We start from the raw sequence: 14640 nt of genomic DNA on the forward strand, positions 1-14640 counted from the left end.
TGGCATCTTGTGTACTTTCTCTTGCACATGACTGCTGAGGTCAATGATCTGCTGCAGTGATGCTGTGCCAAGTGTATAAGGTAACACCATGGACTACAGTGTAGCACATCCTGGATAAAGTATGAGCAAAGGGTTGAATGTGTATTTCTTCTTTACCCAGTCCCTGTTGGAAAAAAAACCCTTATAGTTAATGGTGATTTGCAATACCAGACACAACATGCAAATAGGTGTGGCACTTCTTTCCAAATAATGGTCATGTTTTTCAAATTGTGTACAATATCTTTAACAAACAAATCTTCAATTCTAATACCTAGATTATTTTTCCCTAAGGGGTACACCGGTAAACTAAACCCATAGCCCATCCTTTCCCTTTTACCAACCTATTAAATTGTCTAAATATTCATTAGCTATATAGAGCAGTTTCACCTCTTTGGTTGTCACTAACATGAATGCAGTGAGGGAATGACATTATCCAGTCATCCACTCCCAAATCCACTATCCAAATCCCTCTCTGGAAGCAGCCCCCACCCTCCTGAGAGACACAGATCATGCGGTTTCTGCCCTGCATTGATGAGTTATGCTCCCTTTAGTGCTGAGTGCTGGGAGGTGTGTACAGCATCAGCTAATCAGCCACTGAACCTCTCTCTACTGCTCAGAGAAGGAGGGGGGGGGGCAGCTTTCAATGAGTGAGCAGGCTGGCAGATCAGAGTTGCAATGTTTGCCGGGAGATGTATGGAGGATGAAAGGATGGTAAACAATATCAAGCAGCCAGAGAAGACAACAGGGGCTACAGAAGCCATACATATCAGGCAGGATGATTTGCAGGGAACATGTCAACAATAATACGTACATATATAGAGTCATACGCAGACAGATCATTAAACCTACAGGTATCAAACAGTGCAACAACTAAGTAGGTGCCTTAAAATATACAGCAAAAACAAAATGAAACAGAAATGTAGCCAGCACCTAGCCCAATACATGGGTGCACGCTGCTGTGGCAAGTACAAGACATGTTAAAAAAAAATGAAAATGGCAACAGCACACTTGGTCAACAAAATGGAGGCTCTTAGCACACTTTTTGATCAAAACGTGTCCGCCATCCACCACGTGGAGGTGGCCTCATATAGGATGGGACCCTAACATTCACTCACCTCAGGCTGGGCGACATGCTTGATCCACTAACAAACTAAAACCACCTCCTGTGAAATATGGGAGGGGATGCACGGCTACAGAGCGAGCCACCCCCCCCCCCCATATTGTACAGCAAAAACAAAATGAAACAAAAATGTAGCCAGCATCTAGCCCAATACACGGGTGCACGCTGCTGTGGCAAGTACAAGACATGTTAAAAAAAAAATGAAAATTGCAGCAGCACACTTGGTCAACAAAATGGAGGCTCTTAGCGCACTTTTTGATCAAAACATGTCCCCCATCCACCACGTGGAGGTGGCCTCATTTAGGATGGGACCCAAACATTCACTCACCTCAGGCTGGGCGACATGCTGGATCCACTAACAACCTAAAATAACCTCCTGTGAAATAGGGGAGGGGATGCACGGCTACAGAGGGAGCCACTCCCCCCCATATTGCACAGCAAAAACAAAATGAAACAAAAATGTAGCCAGCACCTAGCCCAATACACGGGTGCACGCTGCTGTGGCAAGTACAAGACATGTTAAAAAAAATAAAACATTTAAATGGCAGCAGCACACTTGGTCAACAAACCTACATCTATTGTTGTACATCAATATTTTTACCTCTGTATTTTGATTTACCGCTGATGAAGTTCTTTATGAACAGAAACGCGTTGGGTACTTTGCTATAAAAGGGGTCTTTTTGTCTGTATTATCTCGTGTACAGTAATTTATAACTGTCATGCGATAACTGGGGAGTTGCATCTCTATTCCCCTTTCAGTTGTTTCCTATTTTGGTGATAGGTTCACCTTTGATACACACACCTTAGTCTTTATTATTTGGTGTGAATTTTAGTATAATTAAATTAAAAGTTATATTTTAAGGCACCTACTTAGTTGTTGCACAGGGAACATGTCAAGGCAGTGTGGTGGTTTTGAAGATTTATTTTCATATATATGTAAATTTTTGTTATGTTTTCCACAGAAAAGCTTAAAGAAATCAGAAAAGCGGGTGTCATTAGTTTTCCAGAAACTGCCATTCTACAGTATATCTGGTATTACAGGTTATAGTCTGTTTCTATAGTCTATGTCTGATATTGCAGGTTAGTCCATTTCCTCATCTTATACAAGTCATTTACACAAAACATTTACAGAAATATCCAGTATTGAAATTGTTATTCACTGTTGCTTGCAATTTTTTTTAACCATTCATAAACCATTTGCATTTTATTTTTCTATGTATCCTGAACCGAACTCTGTTGATTACCTTGTTCCTTACCAGTCTTCCAGTTTTCTGTTTACCCAAGGCCTGTGACGTTTTCTTACCCTAGGGAACCAGTCCAGATTTCATTTTAATGGTCTGCGACTGATACAGCGGGAATAACCTTCTAATTACTCTGTTTTTGCTAATTAATTTTATAGCTTGAAAGTTTCTTTTTTATCATATAGGAGACGGAGTATAAAAGATAAAATGCCTCACAGTGATTTTATTTAATTTTTTTGTATAGTTTTAGCACTATTCTCATTTATATTTCAGTAGGAATAAAGTGAGAGCTTCACAATGATGGGCTCACAAGCATGTTGTACCCTTATGCACAAACTCAATTCTCTTTGATGAAAACAATCTCACCACTATGGTGTACCTATTATGAATATTACAAGTTGCCAGCTAAACTCCAAGGTTATAAAGTTAGAACTTTTTACTACATTATCATGTTCTTGTCCTAGAAGCCACAATTGTGTGTACCATCATATGTTTACTAAAATTCCATAAATGCAAAGTTTGCCCATGGCATTCAAGGGACTTTATACATGTTTATTTATGGGTCTTTAAATGCCTTCTAATATTGTTATCTTCAGATAACATTTCTGTGTTTTGTGGTTGTAATGAATTATATTTTTGACCATTATGTAATAATTTGAGAACTATTATGTAATAAATGTATGTAATAAATTATGTAATAAATTGAGAACTAGCAGTACAGTCTTATAATAAGGTTCTCTATCAATATATTTGAAGTGTGGGAAAAAAATCGGTCTACACGGTTGAAGCCTAGGCAGACAGGGACAAAAATAAGAGCCTGGGTCTGCCATACGCTTTTTGCACAAAATGATGCCCACCACAGACCTTAAAGGACAACTGCAGCCTTAACAACCTATCCCCTATCCACAGGATAGGGAATAAGTGTCTGATTGCGCCCCCCGCAATCTTCCAAACGGGCCCCGGCATTGCCACTATGTGCGAACGGCTAATGTGCGTGGCGTCAACCTCACTGAGGGGGACGGTATGTCCCCTCCCCATACAGCTCAATGGTAGAGGCGGGGAAGCACGAATGATGCTATAGAACTACATGGAGGAGGCGTGTCGGCTGTGGCGTCATGCTGTGGCCGGAACGCCTCCTGCACAGGAAAGCTGCGGCAGAGCCGAGGCCTCGTGCAGGGGATCGCGGGCGTTACGAACGCTGGGATCCCCCCCCGGATCTCCTGCACGGCACCCCCGTAATTAGATACTTATCCCCTATGCTGTGGATGGGGGATAAGTTATGGCTGCATTTTTCCTTTAATAAATTCCCCCCATAGTACCTACAATTCCAGAAGTAGCAAGTCCTCCAATGCACCCCCAACTCCTCTGCTTCCCTTGAAGCAATCCTACACCTAATCCCAGCAACATCCAATTGGTCAAGGTCCAGGTCACCAGGAACAGGTAAAACTTAAAGAGTACCTGTCATATCCCACATTTTTATGTGTCTAGCACCTAGAGTATATTTCTTTCACAAATATCTTCTGCTTGTTGTTTACTTTCTTTGTTATTTTGTGATTTTTGTGCTTTGGAGGGGGTTTGTCCTCACTCTGTATGACCCATGTTACTTCCTGTAGTGTGCTGTGCTTGGTCTCTTCATCCAATAACTGCAGGCTGCTCTGTAACCTCCTCCTCTGTGTGTTAATGCTGCAGTCTAAAAACAGGGGAGACGCACATAAGAGTGCAAGACCCACCTTATTAAAAGATCAGACCTTTTAATAATCAGCCAGTTGGTCCTTTATATAATAGCAATTTAATAAAAGTTATGTTTTATTCAACACTTTGGTAGAGGGATTATCCATGATCATGATTATCCATTAGTGTTCTCTGCTTAAAAAATGTAAATAACGCCCACATTGTGAACATTAGATCACATTACCATAGGAACAACAGTCTATCTTCAACAATGGATTTCCATCAATCATATGTTTCCTAAAAGATCAGTTAAATGTGCAATGCAAAAAAAAAAAAAAAAAATCTTGCAAGCATTTGATACTGTTGGAAGACATTCTAGAAAATGACTTGAAAGCCTCTTGTTTCGCCAATAAAATTATTTGTACAATTATCGGCGTGGGTAAGGAGTTCTCTGGCAGATGTTTATGGTCATTGTATTCCATTTGCAGCCATGTGTACCCAGAGAGTATTTATTTTAGGATTACTTTTGTTGGGCAGGCTCTGCGCTCCTTCGGATTGCTGTTTGCATCTGTCTCATGGTTCGGAAGTCTGCCTGTACAAGCTGTTAAGTTTCAAAGTAATTTTCACTGAACAATTACTATGTACACTATTAAGTCATTCAGAAGAAAATGATTTTTGTTGGCTTGTGATATAAATGCAAAATAGCTTGCAATCTTTAAATTATTTTGTTGATCACAATGATGCACCTTCATTAAGCATTAACTGTATAATGGATACAGCACACCCCTAGCAACTGTTACCTTGATTCACAGTTTTTCAAGTCTTTATTTGTAGTGAATATATTAAAGGGCTATTCCTTAAATCCATTACTGAAGGCCTTGAAAACTCCTGCAGCCATAAAAATTTTAGATTTAGACATGTCTCTGGCTAAAACTTTACTTCTATTAAATGTACAACTATCTTTTCATCACGTCAGATCCAGGGATCCTGTGGGGAATTGTGTGCATTTAGCATAGCTGCAGCCATTCTACCATGTGTCCTTCCCTCATGCTGTAGCTAAAGTGGGGCACACTTCACTTCTGAGAAAAGCAGGGGAGATGTACGCATTCATTCTCTGCATGTCAAAAAGCTAGGGATGCCACTGAGCATGCTGCTTTTCTTCTCTGACAAGCAGAGATGAAGCCATGAATCACTGCATAGCCTTATTACCAGCAGAATTCCACCTGCCACAGCAGATGATATAGTAAATTGGGGGAATAGACTGCACTTAGGTGTCCTTCAGTTCAGATTACAGACTGTTAACACAATAAAGGATGAATTCTAAAAGGAGGGCATCAATATCACATTCACATTTAGTTGAGAAAGGTGGTATGCTACAGTAATGGTCTCTAGTGCTTACAGGGGCATTACTAGGGTTCTAAAAGATCAGGAGCAAAAGCCATCTCCAGTACAAAGAGATTTATGAACCTATATTACATAATACTGCTGTTCCATAACAAATATTACCACCATACAATGGGTACATATTACCTTTGTACTGTTACTTAACAAAATGCACTGTGCACAAACTGGTATAATCCCTAAATAAGTGATCATATAGAGGTAAAAACAGTTCTACTCTGGCACTGTGCAGACCATTTAAGTAAACACAACACAGTTCAATCCAGTGGTTCACAGGTATAGTTTTCTTTGGTTCCTAATTTACAGGCACTTCCACTACCTTTTCCAAATCACACTAGTTCTTCTAAATCTGAGCCTTTTCCTGCCCTATTCCATATTACGACATCTGCTATGTGGCACAGTGCCTTCAAATACTGTACATCAGCCATGTTGTCATAAGTTTAGTTACATCCATAAAATAGTGCAATACAGATAGCACATCTGAAAACAGCAGTGCAGATAGTTCTCAAAAATAGTGCCCCAAACTGTAAAACAGACATTAGTTGTCCACCAGATGGTAATAGTGTACTACACAATAAAAGTACCTTATTTAACAACCATACAGTATTAGTTTGGATATATTGTAATAGTTACAAATAATGTTACACAGACTTGTCTTAAGTCTTCCTCTCTCGTAAGGAATGCCCACTTTCTTACACAGACTTCTTTGTCCTACACAGCTTTTTCTTAAATGGACATCTTCCCAATAACCCCAAATGACTATTTCACACTTCCCTTTAGTTTGATGTCAGCATTTGGCCCAATAACAGAAGATATCTCCAGGCTTCTCTCTGCTTCCCACCCTACTACATGCATTAGGGATCCTATTCCCTTACACCTTGTCCACTCTCTCACATCAGCTGTCATTATTCACTTTAAAATTTTGACCTTGCTCTTTCTTTTGACATCTTTCTCTTACCTTTCTAAACAAGTTGTCATAACTACGTTACTGGGAAATAAATCTCTGGACACATCCTGTGGAACTTTACTGCCTTTTATCTCCCTTTCATCTCACACTCATTGAATATTTGTCCATTCACACCTAAAGTGTTCCTAGGAATGCTCAAGCCATTTTCCATAATCGGTCTATATAAAAGGGCCAACGATCAGCAGATCAACAAGTGAACACTCCTTTATTGACTGATAAGATCTTTTGTGCAACCCCAAAAAAAAATCACCATTATTGGCTGCACTTTGCCCTCTCTAAACAAGTGATGTGCAACCGATAATAATGGTCACATGATTGATTTAGTGAAGGCTCTGCCGGCACTCATTTGCTGCCCCTCGATCGGCCCATGTAGAAGGGCCCTAATCTGCTATGTCACATCTCTATCCCTTATAATCTGGTTTCCGCAATACTCTACAGGAATTGCTCTTGCTAAAGTGTCAAATGAATTTGTAAGGGCTAAATATAACAACTATTCTCAGTTGGTCTCTCTGTAGCTTTTGACACTGCAGATAACCATCTCCTATTCAGTATGTTTTACTCTTCTGGTTTAAAGGCTATGAACACCTTTGATTGCATTTTCTATTATAGTGTAAAAAAAAATAACTTTACACCATAAGACTTAAAAATGCCAGGAAACATGTGTTACAGATGTAACAAATATCACCAAGAACACAATAAAAGAAATGTTGCAGAAATTTCTGCAACTGAAAAAGGACATTTTAATGGGGTTGTTTTGGTGGCTTGCACATAGTTTTCTGCAAGCTCTATTCAAGGGGACAGTCATAGAAATGTCACAAACAAATCTGCTGCATGAGAGTATGCTCTAAGTATATTAGTTGCCCAACTTTTCTGGGATTGTCCCATCTATTTGAAATAGGTTTACAGAAATACAGGCAGAAAAAAACCTTATTCAGTTATATATATTCTATATAGATTTTTAGCTGAAGAATTTTCTGTAACAAATCTGTTGCATTTGAAAATGCCCTAACAGTGGCTATATTAGTTATCAGCCAGTTTTTTTTAGAAACAAAATTAACTAAAAGTGTATTAGAAAATGTTGTGTTTTTTAATACGGCTTAATAATTTAGTATTTTTATTTTAATTATTTTCCCCATGTTTTTAGCATTTTTTTTTTCTTTTCTGAATATTCAGTTTGTAACACATTCCATATATGTTGCCTTCTCGCCCTTTCCTCGATTTCTTTCAGCACCTAAATCAAATTTGCATAAATCTATGCATTTATCAAAATATTTTAAAGAAAAATGAAATGAGATTTTGTACATCAGAGATGCATGCGTGTTTCTATTACGTGTAATGTTTGTGAGGTAAACTGCTACTGTATTTGTATTTTTGTGTAAGCAGCTTCCCTATTGTAAATAATGTAACCGCTAGTTGCATTTACTTGTTTAATTTAGACAGCCCAAAGTCCCTTTTCAAGATTGGCGTTAAATTGAGGAAACCAGTCAAGTAGTAAATAAGATAATTTGTTTCTACCCAAAAAGATTAAAATATAGATTTTTTTTTTTCGCCCGATGAATTGAATTGAAATTTTCTTGTGTTTAATCCAAAGCACAGTTTATAGAATTCTAACCAATTATGTCAATATCACTTTCTCCTATGCTAGGCTAGCGCCACACTATTTCAAGCATATGTTTTTCCCATTTATGTGATGCATTCTTGGTAGTAATATAATACTGCACAGAAGAAGCTGGCTGGTGCAGGATTATGGTGTTGTTTTAAATCTGTTTAACCCCTCATCCACATCAGTATGTAAATGTATGTAAAGGATGGTTATGTTTCATTTTATTCCCCCCCCAGAGGCTATTGTGTGATATATTCATACAAATTTCAAATTTATTATTCATATACAAATAATTTTGCAGCCCTTTTATGGTCTGGGATATATATATATATATATATATATATATATATATATATATATATATATTTCCATTGTTTCAAGTTGAAGACATAAGAAGAAAAAGTGGTGGTGGTCATGACATTTTTCTGTGCAAATCATTATGTTTTAATAGAATAAACATACAGAACATTTTTGGTATTATTTTTGTTAATTAACGAAAAATAGACACTCAGTAAGAACTTTAATTTGGATGTGGAGGTTTTTCCTCTCGTTTTATCTTTTTTTCAGAGTAATTGTGGTAAACCGCTTTGGTGCTTATCCTTATTTATTTGTAAGAGGTGGGGTAAAGATGCATAGTAAGAGCATGTTGTCGGAATGGTAAATATTTCATGTGTTTTGCATAATGGCCATCCTTGTTTCTGCTCAGCAAGGTAAATGGAAAGTAAATGTGTGTGTATTTTAGACAATAAAAAAGCATTGCGCTATCCTGCAACCATATAAAGATGCAGATTTGATTCCCACTCTTCTCTCACCATAAAACAGAAAAGTTTGTAAAGTGGTTAGCCCTACCTGGCAATGTAAATACACTTGCCTAATGTAATGCTGGAGAAAAATTAAGACAAATGATACTGCATTGCTGCCACAAACTGCGGCTAGTACAAAATTCAGTTTAGTTATTATACCAGGAATGCCTGTACTAAGCCTCCTCTGTGTATGCACAATTTATGTTGAATACAACATGAATCATTTTAATAGACCCAGGAAAAAAAATCCCTGGAGTCAATTTTCAAATTATAAACCTTTGGGAAAATATGAGAAGAAGAAAAAAAAACATAAATGTCAGTCTTTATATTAAACTATTATACAAGCTGTTAACTGCTTTCCTTCCACTATTAAAGTTGCCAAAAATTCACAGATATGATTTAATATACCCTTATAGGTTGATTAAATATCTCTATCTTTATATCCATCTATTTATCTATTTATCTATTTATGTATTTTGGTTGGCATTAATATTGATGTAGGTTATGTGTGTGTGTTGTTTTTAGTTCATAATCAGATTATTCAAAGATGCCCTGTAAATCTAATTCTATCAATATTTCTACCTGCCCTGAGTCAGGGGTACTCCTGTGGAAAACTTTTTTTTTTTTATCAACTGGTGCCAGAAAGTTAAACAGATTTGTAAATTACTTCTATTAAAAAAATCTTAATCCTTTCAGTACTTTTTAGGGGCTGTATACTACAGAGGAAATGCTTTTCTTTTTGGATTTCTCTTCTGTCACGACCACAGTGCTCTCTGCTGACCTCTGCTGTCCATTTTAGGAACTGTCCAGAGCAGGAGAAAATCCCCATAGCAAACATATGCTTCTCTTGACAGTTCCTAAAATGGACAGCAAAGGTTAGCAGAGAGCACTGTGGTCGTGACAGAAGAGAAATCCAAAAAGAAAAGCATTTCCTCTGCAGTATACAGCCCCTAAAAAGTACTGGAAGGATAAAGATTTTTAAATAGAAGTTATTTACAAATCTGTTTAAAGGGGTATTCTGGGCCAAAACATTTTTATATATATCAACTGGCTCCAGAAAGTTAAACAGATTTGTAAATTACTTTGATTAAAAAATCTTAATCCTTGCAATAGTTATTAGCTTCTGAAGTTGAGTTGTTTTTTTCTGTCTAACTGCTTTCTGATGACTCACGTCCCGGGAGCTGTGCAGTTCCTATGGGGATATTCTCCCAGCATGCACAGCTCCCGGGACGTGACATCATCATTGAGCAGTTAGACAGAAAACTTCAGAAGCTAATAACTATTGAAAGGATTAAGATTTTTTAATAGAAGTAATTTACAAATCTGTTTAACTTTCCAGAGCCAATTGATATATATATATATATATATATATATATATATATATATATATATATATATATTTAAAAAAAAAAGTTTTGGCCTGGAATACCCCTTTAACCCCTTAAGGACCCGGGCTTTTTCCATTTTCAATGTTTCCTCCTTAACTTTAAAAAATCATAACTCTTTAAAATTTTCACCTAAAATTCTATATGATGGCTTATTTTTTGCGTCACTAATTCTACTTTGTAATGACATTAGTAATTTTACCCAAAAATCTATGGTGAAACGGGAAAAAAAAATCAATGTGTGACAACACTGATGAAAAAATACTATTCTGTAAGATTTGGGGGGCTTCCGTTTTTACGCAGTACATTTTTCGGCAAAAATGATACCTTATCTTTATTCTGTAGGTCCATACGGTTAAAATGATACCCTACTTGTATAGGCTTGATTTTGTATCACTTCAGAAAAAAATCATGAATACATGCAGGAAAATGTATACGTTTAAAATGGTCATCTTCTGACCCCTATAACTTTTTTATTTTTCCGTGTATGGGGCAGTATGAGGGCTAATTTTTTGCGCCGTGATCTGAAGTTTTTAACGGTACCATATTTGCATTGATAGGACTTATTGATCGCTTTTTATTCATTATATGATATTCATTTATCATGATATAAAAAGTGACCAAAAATGCACTATTTTGGACTTTGGAATTTTTTTGCGCGCACGCCATTGACCGAGCGGTTTAATTAATGATATATTTTTATAATTCAGACATTTCCGCACGCGGTGATACCATATATTTTTATTTTTATTTACACTGTGTTTTTTTTTTATTGGAAAAGGCGGGGTGATTCAAACTTTTAATAGGGGAGGAGTTAAATGATCTTTATTCACTTTTATTTTTCACTTTTTTTTTTGCAGTGTTATAGGTCCCATAGGGACCTATAACACTGCACACACTGATCTTCATCATTGATCACTAGTTTCTCATAGGAAACCAGTGATCGACAATTCTGCCGCATGACTGCTCATGCCTGGATCTCAGGCACTGAGCAGTCATTCGGCGATCGGACAGCGAGGAGGCAGGAAGGGGCCCTCCCGCTGTCCTGTAAGCTGTTCGGGATTCCGCGGCTATACCGAACAGCCCACTGAGCTAGCCGGCAACTTTCGCTTTTAGTCGCGCGGCTCAGCTCTGAGCGCGTGGCGCCGCGATCGGCGTTGCGCGCTATTAGAGGCGGGTCCCTGCTTCACTATGATGCCGGGCCCGCCGTGATATGACGCGGGGTTACTGTGTAACCCCGCGTTATATCAGGAGAGCAGGACCAAGGACGTACCGGTACGTCCTTGGTCCTTAAGGGGTTAAACAGATTTGTAAATTACTTCTATTAAAAAATCTTTATCCTTCCAGTACTTTTTAGGGGCTGTATACTACAGAGGAAATGCTTTTCTTTTTTGATTTCTCTTCTGTCACAACCACAGTGCTCTCTACTAACCTCTGCTGTCCAAAAAAAATGTTAAAAAAATTCCACGGTAGTATCCCTTTAATGACCACGGACGTAAATGTACGTTCTGGTTTGGCGATACTTCGCGCACCAGGACGTACATTTACGTCCTGTGTATGACCGCGAGCATAAGAACGGTGCTTGCTTCATACACGGGAGGTAGCGGCTGCTAGCAGCAGTCAGGGACCCGCCCGTAATGGCCGACATCCGCAATCGCGTGGATGTCCACCATTAACCCCTCAGATGCCGTGATCAATACAGATCTGTGGCAGAGCGGTACTTTAAATGGATGATCAGATCGCACGCAGCACTGACGCGGCAATCCGATCATCCAGCATGACGGCCGGGGGTCCCCTCACCTTGCTCCGGCCGTCTCCCGGGGTCTTCTGCTCTAGTCTGAGATCGAGCAGACCAGAGCAGAAGATCTCCAATAATACTGATCGGTGCTATGTCCTATGCATAGCACTGAACGGTATTAGCAATCAAATGATTGCTATAGATAGTCCCCTATGGAAACATAAAAAGTGTAAAAAAAAAAAAAAAAGTTGAAAAATGGAAAAGTAAAAAAAAAGTGAAAAATCCCCTCCCCCAATAAAAATATTAGCCCCAAAAAGTTTAAATTTTTTTTTAGAAACATATTTGGTATCGCCGTGTGCGTAAATGTCTGAACTATCAAAATATAATGTTAATGATTCCATACGGTGAATGGCGTAAACGTAAAAAAAAAAAAAAAAAAGTCCAAAAATGCTGCTTTTTTTGTCACATTTTATTAAAAAATAATTAAGGAAAAATTATCTAAAAGTTTTATATATGCAAATGTGGTATCCATAAAAAGTACACATGATGGCGCAAAACATGAGCCCTCATACTGCCCTATATACGAAAAAATGAAAAAGTTATAGGTGGTCAAAATTGGGCGATTTTGTACACAGAGTTTTAGATTTTTTTTTAAGCGGTACAAAAATATAAAATTATCTAGCCATGGGTATCATTTTAATTGTATTAACCCATAGAATAAAGAACACATAATTTTTACTGTAATGTGTACAATGTGAAAACAAAACCCTCCAAAATGTGCAAAATTGTGATTTTCATTTAAATTTCCTCCTTAAAAAAATTGGGGGGTTTGCCGTACATTTTATGGTAAAATGAGAGGTTTAATTACAAAATAAAATTGGTCACGCAAACAAGCCCTTATATGGGTCTGTAGGTGGAAATATAAAAGTTATGGATTTTAGAAGGCGAGGAGGAAAAAACTAAAACGCAAAAATATAATTGGCCTGGTCCTTAACCCCTTAAGGACCCAGCCAATTTTCACTGTAGGACACTTCCATTTTTTGCACATCTGACCACTGTCACTTTAAACATTAATAACTCTGGGATGCTTTTACCTTTGATTCTGATTCCAAGATTGTTTTTTCGTGACATATTCTTATTTATGTTAGTGGTAAAATGTTGTTTATACTTGCATAATTTCTTGGTGAAAAATTCCAAAATTTGATGAAAAAATAGAAAATTTTGCATTTTTTTTTACTTTGAAGCTCTCTGCTTATAAGGAAAATGAATATTCCAAATAAATTATATATTGATTCACATATACAATATGTCTACTTTATGTTTCCATCATAAAGTTGACATGTTTTTACTTTTGGAAGACATCAGAGGGCTTCAAAGTATAGCAGCAATTTTCCAATTTTTCACAACATTTTCAAAATCAAATTTTTTCAGGGACCAGTTCTGTTTTAAAGTGGATTTGAAGGGGCTTTTTATTAGAAATACCCCACAAATGACCCCATTATAAAAACTGCACCCCTCAAAGTATTCAAAAGGTTTGTTAACCCTTCAGGTTTTTCACAGGAATAGCAGCAAATTGAAGGAGAAAATTCAAAATCTTCATTTTTTTACACTTGCATGTTCTTGTTATTACATTTTTACAAGGGGTAAAAGGAGAGAAATCTTCCTAAAATGTGTAACCCAATTTCTCTCGAGTAAGAAAATACCTCATATGTGTATGTCAAGTGTTCAGTGGGCACAGTAGAGGGCTCAAAAGGGAAGGAGCGACAGTGGGATTTTGGAGAGTGAGTTTTTCTGAAATGGTTTTTGGGGGGCATGTCACATTTCGGAAGCCCCTATGGTGCCAGAACAGCAAAAAAAAAAAACACATGGCATACTATTTTGGAAACTACACCCCTCAAGGTAAGTAACAAGGGGTCCAGTGAGCCTAAACACCCCACAGGTGTTTGACGACTTTTCGTTAAAGTTGGATGTGAAAATGATTATTTTTTTCCCTCAAATTTAAAATTTTTACAAGGGGTAATAGGACAAAATGACCCCCTAAATTTGCAACCCCCTCTCTTCTGAGTATGGAAATACCCCATGTGTGGACATAAAATGCTTTGCGGGCAAACTACAATGCTCAGAAGAGAAGGAGCGCCATTGAGCTTTTGGGGAAAAAATTGTTTGGAATGGAAGTCAGGGGCCATGTGCGTTCACAAAGCCCCCCGTGGTGCCAGAACAGTGGACCTCCCCCACATGTGACCCTATTTTGGAAACTACACCCCTCACAGAATTTAATAAGGGGTGCAGTGAGTATTTACACCCCACTGGCGTTTGACAGATCTTTGGAACAGTGGGCTGTGCAAATGAAAAATTAAATTTTTCATTTTCACCGACCACTGTTCCAAAAATCTGCCAGACCCCTGTGGGGCGTAAATGCTCACTGTACCCCTTATTACATTACGTGAGGGGTGTAGTTTCCAAAACAGGGTCACATGTGGGTATTTATTGTTTTGCGTTTATGTCAGAACCACTGTAAAATCGGCCACCCCTGTGCAAATCACCAATTTAGGCCTCAAATGTACATAGTGCGCTCTCACTCCTGAGCCTTGTTTTGCGCCCACAGAGCATTTTGCCCACATATTGACGTACTCAGGAGAAATTGCGTTACAAATTTTGGGGGTCTTTTTTTC

At 37.8% G+C, this 14640-nt stretch overlaps 1 protein-coding gene across 10 annotated transcripts in view; it reads left to right on the forward strand.

The window, feature by feature from the left end:
• Window positions 1-14640, forward strand: part of WWOX (WW domain containing oxidoreductase) — a 1139839-nt gene that overhangs the window by 282570 nt on the left and 842629 nt on the right. Inside the window, exon 7 of one of the 10 annotated variants that reach the window (XM_056526124.1) lies at window positions 2122-2235. The exons of the other annotated variants lie outside the window; for them this stretch is intronic. Within the exon in view, the coding sequence (XP_056382099.1) occupies window positions 2122-2220 (99 nt within the window). The 3' untranslated portion in view covers window positions 2221-2235. Of the gene's footprint in view, window positions 1-2121; window positions 2236-14640 lie in introns of those variants that run through there. 10 annotated transcript variants of the gene reach the window in all.

The sequence above is a fragment of the Hyla sarda genome, chromosome 6 (genome assembly GCF_029499605.1).
Source record: "Hyla sarda isolate aHylSar1 chromosome 6, aHylSar1.hap1, whole genome shotgun sequence".
Classification (NCBI taxonomy): domain Eukaryota; kingdom Metazoa; phylum Chordata; class Amphibia; order Anura; family Hylidae; genus Hyla; species Hyla sarda.